This window comes from Varanus komodoensis, unplaced genomic scaffold (genome assembly GCF_004798865.1).
Source record: "Varanus komodoensis strain SLA01 unplaced genomic scaffold, ASM479886v1 scaffold3, whole genome shotgun sequence".
In the NCBI taxonomy this organism is placed as follows: domain Eukaryota; kingdom Metazoa; phylum Chordata; class Lepidosauria; order Squamata; family Varanidae; genus Varanus; species Varanus komodoensis.
The window spans coordinates 11594411-11617655 of NW_025335761.1; the positions used below are offsets into that span (position 1 = coordinate 11594411).

A 23245-nucleotide genomic window follows, 5' to 3' on the forward strand; every position below is an offset into this window, starting at 1 on the left:
CTCTGCAGAAAAGGCATTAAGAGAAATGATACATTTCTACTTGATGTCAGAACTTTCAACTCTGGCTATTTGGTCATCAGTGGCAATGAAAAGCAATTAAGAACTCATCTGGCAAGTACTCCCAGAAAGCTCTTTGGGAGGGAGACTTCAGAAAATTGCTGGAGGGATTTGGGCATTGCCTGACACCTGGCTTCACTGTGGTACCAATACAAAACTTCCCCTGCCCCTTGACTTTTATACATATATTCCCCCAGCACAGTGAACTGTCTGCAAGTTCCAGGCATTAGCCTACTCTCATGTAAGCACATTCCAAAAATATAGATGGGAATTCCACAATCAGGTTGAGGCTCCCGTAGCTCAGAACAGGAACTGGCACAGGGCAGAGTTTAGTGCTTCATTAACACTCTGATAAGGCCTGGCAGCCCTCTGATTTGATTTAAAGTTCATTTCCAAGCTGTGATTTAAGGAAACATTTGCTTAATGTTCTCTAACAGACTTTTTTGCCTGTGAGCATAAGAGCTGCTTAACAAGAGGCTTTATTTATTCTCACACGCTTATGATATTGAGAAGATACAGGAACTGGGTTGGGAGCAGCCCCTTGAAGAAGCCGATGTGCTCCAATTTCCAAGTAGGTTCAGGGAAAAATTATTTTACTACTCTATCAGGCTAATAGGTTGTTTCATCTTCATCTCTGCTCTCTCTTTCCCGTTTTTATTCATTACAGAATACTGTCTTTCCTGCACAGACCAATATTACTTATTTCTAGAGCCAGGCAGATAAACTTCTCTCTATCTAGGTCAACCCCCTGTACCTAGTACCTCTAGAGTCACTGGACTACAACACCCAACGTCCCCAACACATCTGGAATGCATCAGGATGACGAAGGCTGACCTAGGCTTTCTAGGACTTGGCAAGGAAGATATTTCTGGGCTTTCAAGAAAAGTTCCTCCTTTTCCCCAGAATTTGAGCAAATGGGCCAATGGCATGAGTAGGCAAAGGGTCCAACAGGAACACAAGAGAAAACAAGAGACCAGAGAAGGGTTTGTCATATTTTAATGACATTGATCTTTGGTGTTTCCCTCATTAGCACACACTCTCCCCCTGCCTTCCTGCTACAAGCTCACTGGGATGGAGAGTTACAAACAAAAAGGAAAATCACATTTTAGACTAGAAACAAAAAATATCAGAGCCTTGATTTCTCCACTAGAAACTACATGTACAAGGTCAAGGATTCACATGCAACACCTTACATCACAGACACATACTTCACGCTCTGATGCGGAGCTAACCCCCCAACCCCCCCACCCCCACCCCACCCCAAGTAGGGAAGTGCAGCCTGGCCATGGCACCGTGATCCTGCCAAGCCTTGCCAGGATGAAGTATGTTATTATTGGCACAGCAAGAGGTGCTAAGCCCTGGGCAATTTCTGTATAAGTGCCGTCGTTATTGGGGAGGGGTTCCCACCCAACCCACATGCTTTACAACTACATGTTGCCCCACCCACAGCAGCCCTTATAAGGGTCCTGCTTGCATACAAAGTAGATATTCTTAAAACAAAAGGCCCACACTCCTGAGAGGTTCCTGAGCATGAAGGGATGGTGAAGCCCAAGCACAGCTCTCCCACTCCCAGTTCTGGGCTGGAAAGAAGAGTGGAGAAGACGACATCGCCTTATCCAGTCTGCATTCCCTCAAGCCACCCAAGTTCTCAACTGCAGAAGAAATGCCTCATGCTTCCTGGCAGGGTGGCATGGAGCAGAACTCTGGCCTGGAAGCACTCTGATAGCAGAGCTGGGGGTAGAAATCCCCTCCACAGTAGCACTTCAAGAAACATACACACTCAATAAGGTTGCAGGTCTCCAAAGGAAGAGATGACAGTCACCTTGATTGGATTAGCTGGTAGGTCAAAAGAGGGGAAAGTTAAAAAAGAAAAAAAGAAAAACAAACCCAAAGTAAAAAGTAACATTAAAAGCACTGCAGGGTTAGGACAAAGCTTAATGGATTCCTGTAGCCAGTGAGCTGAGAAATTTACATAAGGCTCAGCTGAATATCAAGGTTTATTACAGCTATTGTAGAAAATGTGCAGCAAAACGGACGCGGGAAGCTAAGACACAGAATAAAACCTCTTCAAGGATCTTCCTGTACACCGATGGTTTCCCTCTCATATCCCACCCCTGTATATCACCAATGCCCGCTGAATTACCAGCATCTCGTCAGAGTCCCAATCCCTCCACTCCTTCATTTCCTGGTCAGCTGCGAGGTACAAGTCTCTGCTTAGCAGTACAAGGGTAGCACCTATGCACAATTCATCTCTACCTGTTCCGAGACTCTCCACTGGTACTACCATTACTATAGAAGCTGGTACTGTCAGAAAGATGGTTATTATTAGATAGGTCACTGTACTCAATTGGTCCCTCAGTGTCCATTGAGGACTGAGCTTGCTCCAACAGGCTCTGCCCACTAGCTTCTGCTCCCTCCACTTCATCAGAGGATGTCCGTGGGCTCAGACCACGCTCTGTCACCTGCATGGATTCAGAAAGGGTCCGTCCCTCCAGTTCAGCTACCAGCTCCTGGGAGGTGGATGGCTGAGTTGAGCCACCATCTGTTCCTGTGGATTCAGTACCAGTCTGAGAACTGCGATGGATCCGGTGACTCACAATGATGTTGTTGCCAAAGCCTCCCATGGATGCCATTGTAGTGCTTTGCTCTCGCTGGACCACAGCAGTCATGCCACCCTCAGCCATCAGCCTTTGGATCCTGATCAGGGCATCCTCCCCAGTAGCCCCATATTCTGGACCACCTGGAAGAATGCAAAAAGGACATGGCTTATTTTTTATAATTTTAAAATGTAAACCTTGATATTCTGTCCTTGCATCCAAATTGGCTCCCTAGGGGAATCTCACCAAATGACCAAGACAGAAAGCAAATATTACAATGCCCAAATTGTCTAGAATCAGCCCAACATTCCCATACAGGGCAAGTCAGTTTTGCACGAGAGATACTGCATACTCATTTGCTGCTCTCATTTTACACACCCTCTTTTGGGATGGTGCTAATTAAATACCTTCCTACCATAAGGAGTATTTTCTTTCTTTCTTTCTTTCTTTCTTTCTTTCTTTCTTTCTTTCTTTCTTTCTTTCTTTCTTTCTTTCTTTCTTTCTTTCTTTCATTCATTCATTCATTCATTCATTCATTCATTCATTCATTCATTCATCTATCTATCTATCTATCTATCTATCTATCTATCTATCTATCTATCTATCTAGGAAGCTTCTATGCCACCCCATTCGCCAAAGCCTCGGGGCGGCTCACAATAATAAACAAACACAATATAAAAACAATATAATTTGAGTCGACCTGGCCAATAAACAAACAAACAAACAATATTAACAATTAAAATAACGTTTGAATAAAAAGGTCTATGCCTGGTGCCGAAAAACAAATAACGACGGTGCCAGGCGGACCTCTCTGGGGAGCGCATTCCATAGACTGGGCGCCACTGCAGAGAAAGCCCTCCTCCGAGTACTTACCCTCCTAATATCCTTCACGGAGGGTTCCCGGAGAAGGACCTCTCCTGCTGATCTCAAGGGGCAGGCGGGCAAATATGGACGTAGGCGCCCCTTCAGGTAACCAGGACCCAAGCTGTCAAGGGCTTTATAGGTCATAACCAACACCCTGAATTGGGCCCGGACTTCAATGGGGAGCCAGTGAAGCTGACGGAGAACTGGAGTCATGTGAACATAATGCCCAGTCCCCGTCAGCAGCCTGGCAGCTCTATTTTGAACCAATTGAAGTATCCGGACCATCTTCAAGGGCAGCCCCACGTAAAGCGCGTTACAGAAGTCAAGTCAGGAAGTCACCAACATGTGTGTCACTGTTGCCAGGCAGTCGTTCTCCAGGTAGGGACACAGCTGATGGATCAGCTGAAGTTGAAAGAAAGCACTACTTGCCACCGCTGCCACCTGAGCTTCCAGTGAAAGCTCTGGGTCGAGAAGCACTCCCAAGCTGCGGACCTTGTCCCTAAGAGGGAGTGCAACCCCATTCAGGACTAAGTTCAGGTCCCCTTCCCCAAAGCCCGATCCGCCAACCAACAGGATCTCCGTCTTGTCTGGATTAAGTTTCAGTTTATTAGCCCTCATCCAGCCCATTACCTCGGCCAGGCACTGGTTCAGTACAGCCATTGCCTCACCTGGATTGGTAGAGAACGAGAGGTAGAGCTGGGTATCATCAGCGTACTAATGATTCCGCAGCCCACACCTCCTGATGACCTCCTGATGATGAAGGATACCATGGTCGATGGTATCGAAAGCCGCTGAGAGGTCCAGAAGAACCAACAGGGATGCACTTCCCATCTTTCTCCCTGCACAGGTCATTGTACAGGGCGACCAAGGCAGATTCAGTACCAAACCTGGGTCTGAAGCCGGACTGAAATGGGTCCAGATAATCAGTTTCATCCAAGAGTGCTTGGAGTTGTCCCGCCACCACCCGCTCCAACACCTTGCCCAGAAATGGGATGTTGGCCACTGGTCAATAATTAGTGTCCATCTCTGGATCCAGTGACGCCTTCTTCAGGACCGGTCGGACTACCACCTCCATCATCATCATCATCATCATCATCATCATCATCACATTTCTATGCCGCCCCTTGCCGAAGCCTCGGGGCGGCTTACAAACACAATAAAATACAAAAATAACAATATAAAATTAAAATTAACAATATAAAATACATAAAAATATAAAATATAAAAGAAGTCGCCCAGGCCAGATAAATGAGCAAATATTGTTAACAATTAAAGTGACATTAAATAAAAAGGTCTTCACCTGGCGCCGAAAAACAAGTAACGACAGCACCAGGCGGACCTCTCTGGGGAGCGCATTCCATAGATTGCGCGCCACTGCAGAGAAAGCCCTCCTCCAAGTAACCACCCTCCTAATATCTTTCATGGAGGGTTCCCGGAGAAGGGCCTCTCCCGTAGATCTCAAGGGGCGGTCAGGCATATATGGATGTAAGAGCTCCTTCAGGTAACCAGGACCCAAGCCGTTTAGGGCTTTATAGGTCATCACCAACACCTTGAATTGGGCCCGGACTTCAATGGGAAGCCAGTGAAGCTGACGGAGGACTGGAGTCATGTGAACATAACGCCCCGTCCCCGTCAGCAACCTGGCAGCTCTATTTTGAACCAACTGAAGTATCTGGACCGTCTTCAAGGGAAGCCCCACGTAAAGCGCGTTACAGAAGTCAAGGCGGGAAGTCACCAGCGCGTGTGTCACCGTCGCCAGGCAGTCGTTCTCCAGGTAGGGGCGCAGCTGATTAATCAGCCGAAGCTGAAGGAAAGCGCTCCTCGCCACCACTGTCACCTGAGCTTCCAATGAAAGCTCCGGGTCGAGGAGTACTCCTAAGCTGCGGACCTTGTCCCTAAGAGGGAGTGCAACCCCATTCAGGACCAGGTCAAATCCACCCTCTCCGAAGCCCGATCCGCCAACCAACAGGACCGCCGTCTTGTCTGGATTGAGCTTCAGTTTATTGGCCCTCATCCAGCCCATTACCTCGGCCTGGCACCGGTTCAGCACAGCCACTGCCTCACCTGGATTGGTGGAAAACGAGAGGTAGAGCTGGGTATCATCAGCGTACTGATGATTCCGCAGCCCACACCTCCTGATGACCTCTCCCAGAGGTTTCATGTAGATGTTAAACAGCAAAGGGGACAAAATGGAGCCCTGTGGTACTCCATGGCATAGCTGCCATGGCGCAGAGTCATAGTCCCCCAGCACCACCTTCTGGTATCGGCCATTGAGGTAGGAGCGGAACCACTGCAAAGCAGTGCCTCTGACCCCCAATCCCGCTAGCCTATCCAGGAGGATACCATGGTCGATGGTATCGAAAGCCGCTGAGAGGTCCAGGAGAACCAACAGGGACGCACTCCCCCTGTCCTTCTCCCTGCACAGGTCATCGTACAAGGCGACCAAAGCAGATTCAGTACTGTACCCGGGTCTGAAGCCAGACTGAAATGGGTCCAGATAATCAGTTTCATCCAAGAGTGCTTGGAGTTGTCCCGCCACCACCCGCTCCAACACCTTGCCCAGAAACGGGATGTTGGCCACAGGTCTATAGTTAGTGGCCATCTCTGGATCCAGTGACGCTTTCTTCAGGACCGGTCGGACTACTGCCTCCCTTAAAGGGGCAGGCACCCGACCCTCCCTCAGAGAAGCGTTAACCACTTCCAAGATCCAGGTCCCAGTCCTGTGCTTGGAATTATTTATTAACCAAGACAGGCAAGGGTCAATAGGCAGGTGGTGGGACGTACTCGTCCAACCACCTTGTCCACATCATCGGGCCGCAATAACTGAAATTCATCCAATAATTCTGGACCAGACGGCAGCATTGGCATCTCCCCAGAAACCTCTGATTCATTAGTGGTGTCCAGCTCGTGACGAATCTGAGCGATTTTCTCCCTGAAATGCCTGGCAAAGTCGTCACAGCGGGCCTTTGAGGGTGGAACCGGATCTTCCTTATGACCCGGGCGAACCAGGCCTTGCACCACTCGAAAAAGCTCTGCCGGACGGCATTGTGAGGAGGCAATGGAAGCGGAAAAAAACTTCTTTTTCGCCGCTTTCACTGCCACAGCATAGGCCCGATAGTGGGCTCTCAAGTGTGTTCGGTCAGATTCATCCCGTGATTTCTTCCACCTACACTCTAGCCGTCTCCCAACCTGCTTCATCGCCCGCAATTCAGGTGTATACCAAGGGGAAGAGCGGGCTCTGCCCGGTGGGAGAGGACGCTTAGGAGCGATAGTGTCCACAGCCCTGGTCATCTCCCTGTTCCACAGTTCGACCAGAGCCTCGACAGGAGCACCAGTCTTGTCAGCCGGAAACTCCCCCAGGGCTTTTAAGAATCCATCCGGAGCCATCCGGCTCTGGGGGCGGACCCACACCATCAGATCCGCACCCTTACAGAGGGAGAGGCCGCTCTCGAGCACAAACCTCACCAGGAAGTGATCTGACCATGACAGGGGGGTCAGACATAAATTCCTCACCCTCAGACCACCCTCTTCCTGACCCATCGAGAAAACCAGGTTCAGAGTGTGTCCACGTTCATGGGTTGGGCCTGTGACATGTTGAGACAGCCCCATGGCCGTCATGGAGGCCATGAAGTCCTGAGCCGCCTGGTCAGACCAGTCTTGGTGTGGAGATTGAAGTCCCCCAGAACCAACATCCTGGGGGTCCTCAACACCAGGTCCGAGATGATCTCCGTCAGCTCAGGCAGGGAGACTGTTGGGCAGAAGGGTGCATGGTACACCAACAGAATCCCCAATCTGTCTCGGTCGCCCAACACCAAGTAGAGGCACTCTAGCCCTGGCCTCGAAGGGACTGGAAGCCCCGTGAGGGAGATGGAGGTTCGGTAAATCAAAGCAACCCCCCCTCCCCTCCATGCGTGGACGGTGCTGAACCAGATACCCGGGCGGGCACATTTGAGAGAGGGCGACATCCCCCCCCCCTCCCGCCCAGGTCTCTCTTATGCAAGCCAGGTCAGCCCCCTCATCCACAATCAGGTCGTGGATGAGGGACGATTTATTGTGGACCGACCTGGCATTAAGCAACAGCACCGTCAGGCCCGGGGGGCAGTTGACAAGACTACCTGGAACCCTCTGGCTCAAGGTAGAACCAGAAGGAGGGACAGGTGTCAGCCATCTGTCCCTCCTTCTTCTATGTGGACACGTTAAACCCCCACCGCTGTAACGTCCATTGCCCGTGACCACCCCAATGGCAGCACCCACGCACTCCCCAGGTAGCTCAACCGTCGACGTGGCCAGGGACGACTCCATAAAAACAGATTAAAATACAATAAAAATATTAAAACAATGTAAAACTCCCCATCTACCCCCCCCCAATATAAAATTCCACCCACCGACAAAGTCCCTCGCCAGTCGAGCCCCCGCTATGGAGGATTCACAATATTGGAATGGTGCAGTTTAAATTCAGTGGCATTCTAAATAGAAACAATATAATTTACCAAGGTCTGACAATATTGTTGTTGTTTTGTTATGTGTCATCAAGTTGCCTCCAACATATGGTGACCCTATGATTGAGTGCTGTTCAAAAACTCTTGTCCTTGACAGCCCTGCTCAGCTCCTATAAATTGAAGGCTGTGGCTTCCTTTGTAAAACTGATCCATTTCATATTTGGTCTTCTTCATCTGCCTTTGACTTTCTCTAGCATTTTCATCTTCTTCAGTGAGTCTTGCCTTCTCCTGCATGAAATACATCAGCCACAGTTTTCCCATTTTTGTTTCCAGAGCGAGTAGTGCCATGATTTGATCTAGTGTCCACTTGTTCATCTTTCTGTTGGTCCAGGTTCTTTGCAGAGTTCACCAGTACCAAGTAATGGAGTAATGGAGCTGCTCAGCAAAATCAGCAAACCCCTTTAGCACTTGCTTTCACTATCTCACCAGTGATTACCCCTCCAAAGATATGAAATGGTATTTTGGAAGGTGTGCCACTTGTTCTTCAGTTTTTTAGAGTTTCAAAAAAAGGGGAGGGGACAAGTCAAAAAGGCATAGTTGGCAATACTTTCAGTCACCAAAAAATGTGTGTGGGACTGAAATTTTTTCCATTGGTGGGCACTTACAGTTATCAAATATGAAGCAGAACTGCATACAAACTAATTTTCACTCCATTACCAGGGACCGGGCACCCAGCCATCAATGGAAAAGGAAACAGGGCAGCAATGTGAAGAAAGAAGGTACATGAAGTGTGGGGTGGGAGCATTATCACTGTCTTGGCAATGTAATTGCCTACATTTTAGATGTTCAACTGACAGTTCTCAATGCCTTCCATTTGAGCACCTGTGAAGAACCAAACTATGTTTTAAATGTGCAATTTTCAGATAATGAAAAAATCCACTAAACTGCTTTTTTGAGGCTCCAAAAATAAACAAGTACTCGTATGGCAGGTTTAACAGGTGGTGACTGGATTGGGGTAGAGGAGGCAAGATCAGTAATCTAATGAAGCACACTAGGATACATGGTGGAGCCAGTTGGTTGACTGAGGGAGAAAGAGGTAAAAAGTAGCCACAGTGAGTCTGTCAGATGTACTGTGGATTATTCGGCAAACAGCCAACCCACATGGCTTATTTATGAACTGGATTAGAGTTATGTGCAAACTCACCCACTGCCAATAGCATTAGTTGGTACAATGAAACCCCCTAGAAACCAACTAGGATCGTCTACCCCTACAGGGCTGGTTCTGGCTTTCTTGACTATGAAAAAAGGAACCATGATTGGCAGGCCAAGGGGCAGTGGGGGGCAAGAAGAATCAGGTACAGTAGGAATGCAGCAGACACCCAATGACTTGGCCAACCCATGATGCACAACTTCACTCCGCTGTTGTTTTAATTCCTGTTTTAAGTGGATACCTGAGTTATGCACAATATCTATTTGTTTTGGCACCTTACCAAACAATTCATTTCCTCTTTCCTCAGACTGTACAAACAGCACTGCCTATCTCTGAGCTCTCAAAAGAATCATGCCATATGGAGAGCTCAGTACTCCAAGGAAAACTCATGAGCTGGAGAAAAATGTCTCCTTGTAACACCTTCTTGGAAGGATCAGCAATTAGCTGCCTCTCACTTGTAGGCTGCTGAAGGAAAGGGGCCTTATTCAATGGAATGTGCTTAATTGCTCCACAGAGAGATGCAGCAGCCACAGGCTACCTGATCCTTATTAAAGATATAAATCTCTGTTCCAGCCTTTGCAGAGCCATGAGGACTGATTACAAAAGAGGAGGAAGTGGCCAAATGTTTCCCAAGGAACAGAAAAACCAAGCAGAACATGAGAAAGACAATAGTTTAAAGATAATATTGAATGAGAAGCAAAATACACTAACACTTAACACAGAGAATGTACTAGACATAAGCTTGGAATTACTTGGCACCGTATGCCAGTACACAAATAAAAGCAGTTTCTTTGTCAAATCTTTACTGAAGACTGCACTGCATCCTCAAAGCCTGTCTAGTGAATTACAGTTGTTCCTCAACCGTTCAGAGCAGACAGGAATGAGCACCAACAAGCTGTGTGAGAAAGCTGTTGTCTAAGGAGAGTGATTTTTTTTTCATACTCCATTTACACCCAAACTTTTCCCTCTGCAAATAAGTAACACTGACATTAGTGAAAGGAAATGTCCATTTTAGTAAACCAGACAGAGTAACACTGAATAGGAATCAATGCTATTTATCTTGTTCAAAAAATTATGGGGAATCAAGTTTAGAAATGAAATGGGTCAAGGCTGCAGATGATGCCAAATTCTTTAGGATGGTGAAAGCCCAACCAGACTGGAAAGAGTGCCAAAAGTGCCTCTCAGAACTGGATGCACAGGAAACAAAATAGCTTGTGAGCAATATAAGCAAGCACAAAGTGATGCATGCTGAGAAAAATAAAATCACTATATATGGGGTCTAAAGTAACCAGGAAAAATATCTTAGGCCTGAAATGAATAGAACAATGAAAAAAAGGTATTTCTTTGCCCCTTCTCTCCACAAGTGAATGATTTCTGCACAACACTCTGCCACCCAGACAGCCAGTGTGGAATAATGGTTACAAGTGCAGGACTGAGACTCAGGAGATTTGTGTTCTGGCCTCCACTCAGCCATGGAGCTCATTGGGTGACTTTGGGCCAGTCACAGACTGCCGGACCAGCCTACCTCACAGAGCTGTTGTTGGGAGAATAAGAGTGAATGCAGGAGGAGAATTATGTAAGCCACCATGAGTTCCTTGGAAGGAAAAAAGGTGGGATATAAATATAATAAATATGATCTTCTACTAAGATATAAAGACAGGGCCCTCCTAGAGTTGGCCTTTTCTTTATAACCTGAGTGGCCTTGGCAATAACATGAAGAAGTCTGTGGCTGTGCTATACCATGAGTCTGATACTCCTGAATTTCTCAATACACTCGGAAGCAGGTAGTTCCAAGTCAGCACTTGGAAAGCTTTCATTTTCCATCTTTCAGGGCAATAACAGTCTAAAACAGTGTGGTTTATTAGAATCTTGGATTCAGGAGATCTGAGTACTGGTTTCCACTTGCCATGGAGCTTACTGGATTACACTGGGCCAGAAAAAGACTCTCAGTCTAGCCTACCTCACTGTGTTGTGGGGAGAATAAAATGGAAAGGAAAAGGATAATTTAAGTGATCTTAGTATTCTTGCAAAAGGAAAAAAGGCAATGTAATGAAGAGGAGGTCTGTTCCAACAACAGAAGCATTCAGTTTTTAGCTCCTGAAAGCCTACACATTTTCTATAGCATAACGATTAGGTTAGATTTTAAGATGCTATGAGACTTATTATCTTAGGAACAAGAACCAAAATGCACTGCTACAAGATGGAGAATACTTGGTTCAACAATATGATGAACGAACCAGCAATGTAATGAAGCTGTTTTGGGATGCGTTAAACAGAAGCATCCCTTCTAATACACATTAAATACTACTTCCACTATACTCAGCACTAGTCAGGCCTCACCTGGAGTATTGTGTCCAGTTCTGGGCACTTAAGTTTAAAAAAGATGAAGAAAAGCTAGAATGGGTACAGAGGAGAGCAGCAAGGATGATTCAGGGATTCAGTATAAAGCCCTATGAGGAAAGATTGTGTTCAGCTTCGAGAAGAGAAGACTGAGGGATGATATAATAGCACTCTACAAGTACCTGAAAGGCTGTCACAAGGAAGAAGGACAAGATCTCTTCTCATTCATTCCAGAATGCAGGACACTGAATAAAAGACTTAAATTAAAAGAAACCAGATTTAGACTAGACACCAGGAAGAACTTCCTCACTGTCAGAGCAGTTTGACAATGGAACCTATTACTTGGGGAAGCTGTGGGCTCTCCCTCATTGGAAACATTCTAAAAGATTCTGGACAATCATCTGAATGGGATGGTGTAATTTAGTGTCCAGCAATAGCAGGAGATTGGATCCAATATGCTTCTGGACCCTTCCAGTTCTACTACTCTATGATTCTATGATTTTTGTTGCAATGCACTTAACATTACTCCTTGCCTTTCTAATATTGTAATGTAACTGTTGGTCTTTACAATGATACAAGACTTTGTCTTGATGTTGGCTTTGTATTAGTGTTCCAACACAGCCACCAAATTTTTAAAGCTATCTTTCTATAGATTTTGCTGAATATAATCCCAGTAAAGAAATGGTATAAATCTAAGGATCTACACTTCAGTAAAATAGGAACCGTTTGTATTTTGCTTGTTATTATTTTCAAGACTGCTCCACTGCATCAAATAACAAATTGTTACTGCAGCTAGCAGACAATAATGCGGAAAAGAGTGGGGGTACTTTTATGATTTCTGCTTATTGAAATTATAGCTAATGACCAACTCCACTTCCCATTTCCACCTGCATGGTATTTCCCATGAAAGGATGCCCATTTCTCTCACAAATGCAACTTTTATCTCAAGGAGATCTGTCCCAGGTATCAATAAATTTCAGTACTCTAAATATTCTCTGACTTAACAATTGGAATCTACCTCCTTCACATCTGTCCTATAAACTGGGTAAGTTTGTGCTTTTCAGAGATTAAAATCAACCATAATTGCCAACTATGGTTCACTTACATCAAATATGGTGAGCATACGCTTGACCTGAGGACCTCTTCTGAGCAACCCTTAAGCAGGACATACTGACACACTTCTATTCTCCTTGTAACTCATTTGCTCTTCTGCACACGGCATCTACTTTAATTCTGTGAAGATAGAATTCTAAGGGCTGTGGCTGTTACTTAGTCATAGAAGCAGCAGGTGCTGATTCTACAGTGGCTGCTCAGTAATTTATCATTTCAGGAGAGGGCTGATTAATAAAGATCAGGAAAGGCAAAGAAGCCAAATTTAGCATTCTTACCAAGGGACTTCAGCATCATTACTTAGACCCCCTAGGCCTCACCACTTGACCTGTTGCTTTCCTGGCCTAACCCATTCCCCTTCTCCCTCCTCTGTGTGTTTTCCAGATGACAAATTTCAAACAAGACAAGCATATTTAGAAGCTTGCAGTAACAGCAGAGAGTCCTGTGGCATCTTAAAGACTAGCATATTTATTGTGGCATAGTCCTGCTTCAGAAAACATATTGGACGTTTATGCAGATGAGAAGAATTCAATGGTACTTGGTAATGAAAGCACAACAGTCTCTCTTCACTAAAGAGAAATGGATGCAGTGCACGATCCAAAAAGAATATCCCAAGATGCTTGCAACGCTGGAGGATACTGAAACATGCTGTTAATCTCCCAGTTCACAGACAGAGTTGTGCCCTCCATCCTCTGCAACAAAGAATTCTGGAGACCAGGCACTTCTCTAGGCACACATCATAGACATGAAGGCTGGAAAGATCTGTTTGACAAGTCCTAGAGTCTGCTCTTAAATGCCTGGTCATTCAATTCCTCCTGCCCAACAACCAAATATCAAGGGGTAGGACAGAATGTATAACAAAGGCTCTGATGCTCTTTTGCATAAATACATAGCCTACCATCTCTTTTCTATGCGATTTACCATGTGCTGGCACCTTCTAGATTTCAGACAGAGATAAAATAATTTTATTTACAATCAGTAGTGACCCTTCAAAATGAGACCCTATACTGTTTCAGTAAGTATCTGAATCCAAGACTTGCATGGGCAGGGCCACTAATACAATTTCTTTCAACTGGGGTGTTGTACAGTCAATGAGGGAGGGGTAGCACAATTAGCCACACAACTGGTTCAAGGTTGAACTCCTGTTGAGGAATGCCCAAAGGAAGCCAGAGGCTTTTAAAGACCATAGTTTTTGAACTGACGAATAACACAGGTTTTACATCTAAAATAATATTAATTAGTTCTTGACTGAATTAATTTATCTTATTTATTTATTTAGCTTTTGCTTGGGGTTTATGTCTTCTACTGCATTAAGAAGCCAAAACAGTTAATTAGTAGAAAATATTTTACAAATATGCCAAATGGAAACTTCAGAAATATTTCATCAATGATTTTTCTAAAATATAAGGGCATTATACCTCCATATTCAAACAATGTCTGCAGTTCTGTTAAACCCTTTTTCTTAGTATTAAATGAACTCGGGTATTAAATGTTCCGATTTTCCCATCCTGGTGATAATGGTTGTGGAATAGACTACATTTGTACCATATTCCTTTCAGGGAGATCTGAATTCCTGGGTACTGGAATCAAATTGCTTGGATATACTTTACAGTGCCTTGCAGAAATACATTAGCGGTAATGATGCCAATTAAGTCCATTGCAATTTCAGGTTGTAACACAACAAAAAGTGCAAAGTCAAAGGGGAATGAATACTTCTGCAGGCACTGTATAGTTTTCTTTCTTATTTAGATTACCTGCTAAGTTAGAAATAAGAATTTGCAACAGAAACAACTAAGACTGGATTTAACATAACCATATAAGAAAAACAGAGTGTTGTTCAAAGGGAGGGAGGAGGGAATGGAGACATTTGTGGAAGCAGATTCATTCAGTTCTATGCATGAAATTCTGTACTGTACAGCTGTATTAATATTACAGTGAGTTTTTAAATTTTAAGTAAAGGAATGAAGTTAAAGTTCTATAGATCTTTTATACTGCCTGATAAGGTGATTGCAAGGTTTTTACTTTTCTTGCTCTATTAAATGTGTACTTTTTAAGATGTGTGCTCTGCTTACCCCTTTGAAGTTGATTTGAAATAATTACATTATCTCTAAACCTTTTAATTTCTTACAGAAAAGCTGGAGGAAAGCTTAGTAAATCTAAAATGGCATGAATATGATAGAAATTATATAATCATTTAATTTCCTCATTATTTCGAATACTTTGAGCAAACAGTTCTGTAAGTAAAACAAAAAAGAATGGTGCTGATGGACATTCTTGACACAACACTCTAAAGGAGGGGAAAATGGCTCTTGCTATGCGCCCATGCACAGATATTAAACCTTCATTCAATCTTACAAGGAGACGACAGTGATATGACTAGCTCAAAAAAGCAGATGCTCCACAGTAGACAGAATAAATTCAAGATTGCCAAGCAACCAATTCAAGAAAATGAAGGCACTGGGTGACATGCAAGCAGATGCAAAGTACAGAGAAGAGCAGCTGCTGTCCTTTCACTTTGGCAGAGATCACCTCAAAGCAAAATCTGCCCTTCAAACACCTGAGCTGCTGTGCCATTTGCTCTAGGCAGACATCATTCAGAGCATGGGTTCATGAAGTCCTTCACCAGCCCAAAGCCAGCGTCTCAATGAGTGCAGTTTCTTTTGAATAATGTATGTCTGGTATATGAAGTTATCTAGCCCTCCTCAAAACCCAAAAAGTTCAGTATAAGCATTCCTTGGTATCCCATTCAGCATAGGTGTGTGCCAGCAATTGTAATCCATTTTGCTCACCATGAAAGAACAGCCACTAGCTAGGATACACATTCAGAAAGCACCTACCAGATCCTCCCATTTGAGGACCGCAGACTTAAAACTGGATTCCAAAGGAACTGACAACCACTGAGTAGGAATTCAAGTGCTGAAATTATACAATTATTCTTCAAGAGCTTTCTACAACCAGAATGGCTCTCCTAAGGGTGCTCAACAAATACTACAACATTTGTCTGTATAAATATCAAAGCTGAACTACTGGTTGCTCTGGAATATATAGTGGAATCCAAAATACACAACTGGAATGTGAGCAGTCTTCCTTCACAGATATCCCTAGATGCTTAAAGAAAAACACATCCAATAGTAATGGACAGAGTCTCCATTCTAGGATCAACACTGGCTTATACTGTACATCTATTCACTGGCTCATAGGGTACCTTGGCAACAAATCACATGAAAGATACCCTGAGCATTACTATGACAAGTTGCTGTGGTGTTGCTCTAACATGTTGGTTGGTTTGAGAATGAAAAAAGATTGCTTTCAGTAGCAATTCTAAGGCTTGGTGGCTTCCTTAACGATAGGAATATTATTAAGCCTTCCCCAACCTGACGTCCTCCAAGATGGGATAAGTTCTCTTTAACAGTCCTGCCAATAATGCCCAATATTTATACTCTGATGGCCTCAGAACATACCCAGGATTGATCAATAATATGCATAACAAACACAAGCCAACCAATGTTAAACATTTCTGTTCCCCATAATTTTCAATGGGAAAAGTAAATGCACTTAAATTTCCTTCACTGAAATCAACAGAATTTGAAACTACTGCACTTCAGTTAGATTGTACCCTATTATTAACTTTTCCTAAAAGCAATAAGAGATCTTTGAACCTAACATTTATTTATGTTATTCCCAGAGTCTTTTGCCTAAACATACATTTCTTTGATTGATGCAGGCTTCACAAGCAATGTAGTACACAAGGCAGCAATTAACTGACAGAAAAGGAAACATCTGTACTTGAGGGATTCACTTTTAATAAGTTTACTCACATTATTGTCATCCTTCTAAAGAAGGAGCAGCAGAAGCTCTCAAAAAATACAATCTCTGCAGAGCCCTGCAGGGGAGGAGCGGAGGATGTGCTGCATGCACCAACATACAGAGACCCATTTTTGATGCTATAGTTTAGTTCTTTTCAAATGACACCCACTTCTAAAACAAACATGTTATGCCTAGGGCCTGTTCTGGCAAAGCAGAAAACACATTACAAACAAAAAACAAAAGCAAGTAATCTGTAATATACAATTCTCTTCCGCCTTGTCCCGAAGCAGTCACTGAACACCTCCCAGGGTAATGCGTTTTAGTGTCCTGCTGAGTGCCACCAATACTACTCAGTCTCATAATGATTTACAACAACAAACCTCTTTGCAAATACTAATTAATCCACAAAAACTCCAGAAGGGAATTTTTATTCCAACTTACAAAAAAATTCAATCTTTTTCAAAGGCTTCATATTGAGTTTGTGCCACATCTGGGATATTCACTCCAAAATTCCTGAATCTCAAATATGTTATTTGATTGGCAGAGAATACTGTTTCTCTTTTATGGGGATCTGTGAGTTTTCTTGCACACCACAGTTTGCACTATAATCAGTTCTGTTTTTCTAAGTTTTCAAAGGAGAAAATTTTGGGTGAGGGTCTTTCCAGGTTTTTTAAAAGAAAGTTCAGAAAAAACAAGTTCAAGGGAGTTGGAGCTCAGCCTCCCCACTGGTCTGCCCCTTTCTCAAACTTACCATGGTGGGAATGGAATAATATAACTGGAAAGGGTCACATAGAGAACTTGCAGCCAAACTGTCTCCTTATCTTTATGACTTATTTAGTAGTAAATTTATTCCGCACATTTTCAGTTCATGGCTAAGGAGCATGGAAAACAAAGTTCCCGGTGCCTCACCTTAATGGATTAAAGCAGAAGACACTATAAATTCCATTTCCCAACTAAAACTAAGCAAGGAACTAGCAAGGAATGTAGCATTTACATCTGAATACTGCCACAGACCATCCACTGCAGGCTTTGTTTCTAGTTCTAATCTCCCCTCTTTTCAGCACAAGGCAAATTTTTCAACAGCTGGTGCCAAACTTCATAAATGTTTGGGCCTACCTGATATATTGCACATAATTTTCTGAATTGTGGAGCTAGTTTCCAAGCTTCCAGTTCCAAATGCTGATGCTCTCTCAACTTTTATAATGGCAGAGTGACACTATGGACACACACTGCCAGACTCTACCAATTTGTGGCATTCACACTTTATCTTCACATATCCTAGATATACACATAAATGTAACATGTGAAATTGTGCTTAGTACTTGTGATCCAATGGATGTAATTCAAAGTAAGTGAACACAATATTCAAAACTTGTTTCATGGGTAACAGTGAATAGGGTCTGTGCTCCTTAATTGTGCTCAGGCTGGCATTCTCTGTGATCAGCTGCTGCTACTGCATAAGAATTTGCTGCAGTCCACACGCTATCCTTGATTAAAGTAGTATGTTCTTTCATATGAGAGATTTTGGGCATCTTCTTACATCTTGTCCTACCCCTGTGTCATTATCAGATTTGTTTGATGTTTTACATTTATTTTTAGCAATGAATATACACCACTGCATCCCATCCATCTCTTCATAGAGACACCTGCTAATTTCCTTTGGCAAGATATAAATCACCAACCTGGTAACTGGCCACTTTATGATACCCTAAGTAAGGCTCTGTCTCCACTTTTAAAAGTATAATCACATAACAAAAATGTTTATTATGAAAAAACAAACTCAGAAACTGAATATATAATTTGGAGAAGAGGAAGCATGTGAAAATTTGAAGATGTGAGGAGAAGCTTGGGCAGGCAGAGGTCTTGCACCTATCTTGCTTAAGACATCTTGTGGGCAGCTGTTTTGCTACCATGAATATGGAGTGCTGGACTAGATGGACCTTTGGTTGGAGCCAGCAAGGCTTTTTCCTATGTTCTTAGTTATGAGAAAGGAAACTGAAATGTTAGCAATATTAGTGTTGATATCCCCTATTTTCAGCTAAAAAGACCCAAGGGGATATAATATGTCTTCTTTAAGAAGGACAGAGACACAAAGTAGTAATTTCAGTGTACAGCCACATATTAATGGAGGTGGACTATAGTCCGCAAAAGTTTATGTGATAATACACTTGTTAGTCTTTAAAGAGCAAGACAACTTTTTTTCTGGTGTTGAGAGTTCATGCTCTGTCTATCCAAGTTATTGCTAGTAGTGTAACTGATTAACAAAAAATATTCAGTGTAGTAAATCATTAAGAATAAAGCACAGATAGGAAGCAGAATGCAACAGGTACCAGTTGAAATCTAACCAAGAAGCTTATTCTTGTTAGCAACATACAGTTCTAACATACAAAAAACAAGATGCTGAAATTTCTGTACTGCAACTGAAGCTTTGACCAAGATCTCAGAAAAGATTCAATTTATATTACTGTTGAATTTTACGTTGGGTTACCACCAATGGCTCACTGGGAGAGTTCTCAGCAGGACTGCAGATGAATATATTTACCTGTGAAGAAGCCAGCAATGAAGTTCATACAAATGATAAGCCATGCTCAACTAAGACTGGAGAAAACGTCTTTACTCTGGATATGTTTCTCTCAAGCAAAATCTTTGGGGGCTGTATGCTTAGGGAAGGGCCAAAGCCAAAAGTTCATGGAATCAAAGCCATAAACTCCAGTTCTCAAACTATTACCATTCACACATGGGTAGCAATCAAGGTTGAAAAAACCTTATCACTGGGCTCAGTGTGAGCCTTCTTTTAAGTTTAATGTTGGGGGAAACTATTTTGGGCGATGGGGTCACAGCATTTAGTAAGAAAGGTTAACCTTCCTTTCTCATCTACAACTCCTCCTGCCATTGACCTGCCACATTAAGTTTACAGGTAGGTTTAAGACTCTGAAACTAACATAAAGTTATCAAGATGTAGGCACAGGAGAAAAAGATGGAAGAAATAACATCTGAAGATAAAGGATTAGAGACCAATATCAGGATACTTGCAAACTGATGCAAACCACAGTTTGGAGTTATTTGTGAGAGATACAGTTTAATTACTGCAAGAAGCACAGTGTACAGAAAGGAAAAGTTTCCTTTGCTAGCATTTTCACATGCTAATGTGTTTTCACACTAGGGAAACAGTGAGGATGGGAGAACCAGGGATGCTTGAGAATGCTGAAATTCTCCAAATTTTACTTCAGAGCTCTGTTTAGCTTTATCCCATTCTCATTTTATTGTTTTGTTTGTTGGAACACAAAAAGTGTGCACTTTTCCTTCATTGACTGAAGCATGAAATATGCATTTAAAATGCACAACTTTTAAAATGCTCAACCCCAAACATGTGTGCTTTCTGTCCACTAAAACATGAAAATTCAATCATTTAAAGGGGTGCATTAACATATAGTTTATATTGTGCATTTTTAAAGTGCTACATTTTAAAAACTTCATTTTTAAAGTTGTGTATTTTGAAAGTGTACATTTTACAAATTCAAGTTCAGGAATCTGCAAACATTTTTGAAGAACATGCACTCCTGTTTACATTTGGAGCTGCAAACAGGGCATTTTTGAGTAATTCATGAAGGAAACTAAGTTCTCTATTCCTAGGAAAAAGCAATATTCTATGGGTTTATGGAATCAAGCCCTTCTTAGGGGGAAAAGCCTTTGCAGACAGAGCATACACAAGGGGTGTAAGGGCAACAGAAAGATAACCTCAAGTGCAAAGGTTCCAAGATTCTTTCACCCTCTCAGAAGGTGAAACTGGCAAGGAGTGTTGTGAGTAAAGATGCTAAGCAAAGGATGATATCGCTTCTGTAAATAGATATATTCTGCTTGGAAAATATCACACCCTAAATTCTATTAGTTAGCATACAGGAGGATAAATTCTGGTAAGAAAAGTAGTTTTACACCAACATTTACCTTCTGTAGTCCCTGAGGCAGAACTTCCTGGTTCCTGAACTTCCCTCTCAGTCTGTGTCTCTGCATTCTGCAGCTGAGGAGCCAGAGTCTGAGTGCCCTGTGATGTCACTGAGGTGGTCGGGTTCCGTGGCTGCAGGCCTATGGCATTCATAAGGCCCATGTCCCTGTCTGTCCTCCATGAAGCTCTGCTAGTTCTGAAGACCCAAACAAACAAATTCAGGAACTAATGAGCATATATACAACATTCTCTACATCCTTATAATTTATTTTATTTTAATTTTATTTATTGCATTTATATACCACCCCAATAGCCCAGAGGGCTCTGGGTTGTTTACAGATATTAAAACCGTAAATGTAATATCCAGTCCTAAACAAATAAATAAATTATAAACAAACATTTACTAATTTTTCCCAGTTTCATCAAGCACACGTTAGCATCTTTCACAGAAAATAATCTAAAGAGCAGCCAAAATATCTATTTAGTTAGCCTTTACCTTCCTATCTGTGTATTTGGTTTTGATTCAAGTCATCATTGCTAGTTGTATACCTAATATAATTGCTTTAAGCTTTAACTCATCAAGCACTTCCCTTACCATCATTTGTTTTAATTTCATGTAACATTTTCATACAAAAAGCACATATAGTTTCCAAAGACTATTACCCACAGCTGGAAGAACTGTGGCTGACAGATGTATTTTAACATTTCAACCTACACTAGTGGGGTGACCAAACATTACACTGGTACTGTACCATCTGGCATTAGCCAAGTGCCAAGAGGGAAGATGAGTTTTAAATATGTAGAGCTTCTAGCATAAGAAGCAAGAGAGAAACACAGTCTTAGCCAGCCCTTGTAAACTCAATGGAAACAGATACACAGTTCAGCATGTTTTCTCAGCTACAACTGGCTGCCTCTATATTTATCTTCCAAGAGACTCACCCAGGCCGCTCAGTGCTCCTGCTGTTGGAATGCACAGTGAAGACGGTCTCATTCAGCTGGTCCCAGTAGTACTCAACTCCAGAGTTTAAGGCCCTGTCACGCAAAAAGAGGGGGGTTAGTTAAGAGATCTTCCTACATAGGGCATTTTCAGGCTGCATTGCTCATGCTAATAAACTTGTAATCAATTGGAACATTAAATCCACCTTCGCAAAGTAATCAGTATCAAAAACTGCAACAAATGTGCAGTTCTGTCCAATGTTAGTCCAAGTTACAGTTGACTCACCTAAACAGACTTAGGACCTGCTGCATAGTCAAGCCCCCCCTGACAAAGTGTTCGCTTTCTGCATTCATTCATTCATTCATTCATTCATTCATTCATTTATAGCTTTTAAATACTGTCCTTCACTAAAAAGTCCTAGGATGGTAGTACAATGAAATAAAAGTACAGCATCAAAAGCACAAAAATTGGATCTCTATGATATATAGTCTGAACTGTGAATTTAACCTTGCAATGACTGGATGACTACAAGAATAAGGCAGGAGTTTTGCAGTACTCTGCTGTCCCAGAATAGCTATGGACAACTAGCCTGTGCATACTTCTCTTAGTTCTGCAACATCATGCATTTCCAATTTAATGTATTACAAGCAATTTAAGAATGGTACACAAATGGTAGGGGATTTTATTTCAACAAATGTGGTTCTGAACTCATAACTGTCACCATATAAAGCATTACTTTATTCTTATGATTTTTACACAGGACATTTCTAATGTCCAGATAAGATAATGGCATACCTACAATCTCATAATGCAGTATATATGTATATATTCAGGTACAAGACAACAGGTATAAAAGAGCTTTGACACACGAGATGCAGAATTTTCAGCAATTACAGCATTTTGCTACCAAGGCTTACATCTTCCAGGAACATCATTAAATGGCTCAGTTCTTGTTTACTGAATGATCAAGTTTAAAGAAGAGGTATCAGTTGCTACCTTGTTGAAAAATAAACCTACTTCAAATGATATAAAGCTGCATCATACAATTTCATTTATTCATTTACTTATTTAAAACATTTCATATAATCATAGAAGAGCTGGAAGGAGGCATGAAGTCCATCCGGTCCAACCCCCTGCTGTTGCAGGACACCAATTTAAACCATCCCACTCAGATGACCGTCCAGTTTCCTTTCAAATGTCTCTAGTGCAGGAGAGCCCATGACCTCTCTAGGAAACTGGTTCCACTGTTGTATTGCCCTGATAGTGAGGAAACTTTTCCCGTTATCTAGCCTAAACCTGTTGTCGCAATTTGACCTGATTATTCTGTGTCCTACATTCTGGTATCAGCAATAAGAGATCTTGACCTTCCTCTTGGTGTACAGAACTGGACATGGTATTCCAGATGGAGTTTGACTAGTGAGGAGTATAGGGGAACTACTACTTCTTGTGATTTGAAAGTAATTCTTCTATTAATGCATCCCAAAATAGTATTAACTCTTTTGGCAGCTGCATCACATTGTTGGCTCATATTTAGCCTGTTGTCCATAATTACTCCAAGTCTTTTTCCTTTTCAGTTCTGTTGAGCCACATATTCCCCATCTTATATTGATGCATTTTGTTTCTTTTTCCTAGGTGCAGGACTTGGCACTTGTCTTTATTCAATCTCAATCTGTTCCTTTCAGCCCAGCATTCAAGCTTATCAAGATCACCCTACATCTTCATTCTGTTTTTTAGGGTATTTGATATTCTACCCAGTTTTGTATCATCTGCAAAATTGATTATCTTTCCTTGAAATTCCTCATCTAAATCATTAATAAAGATGTTGAAGAGTACTGGACCTAGGACTGAACCCTGCAGCACCCCACTAGTTACCTACTTCCAGTTTGAGAAGGTGCTGTTGATGAGAATTATTTTGTGTTCGATTTAGCAGCCAATTTTGGA

At 42.6% G+C, this 23245-nt stretch overlaps 1 protein-coding gene across 6 annotated transcripts in view; it reads right to left on the reverse strand.

Annotated features, from left to right (window-relative positions):
• Positions 1 to 1036: 1036 nt before the first annotated feature.
• Positions 1037 to 23245, reverse strand: part of AMBRA1 (autophagy and beclin 1 regulator 1) — a 271815-nt gene continuing 249606 nt past the window's right edge. For all 6 annotated transcript variants that reach the window (XM_044435883.1, XM_044435880.1, XM_044435885.1 and 3 more), the window contains 3 exons: positions 21307 to 21399; positions 20370 to 20563; positions 1037 to 2797 (listed from right to left, as the gene is read on the reverse strand). In XM_044435883.1, the coding sequence (XP_044291818.1) occupies positions 2310 to 2797; positions 20370 to 20563; positions 21307 to 21399 (775 nt within the window). In that variant the 3' untranslated portion in view covers positions 1037 to 2309. The remainder of the gene's footprint in view (positions 2798 to 20369; positions 20564 to 21306; positions 21400 to 23245) is intronic.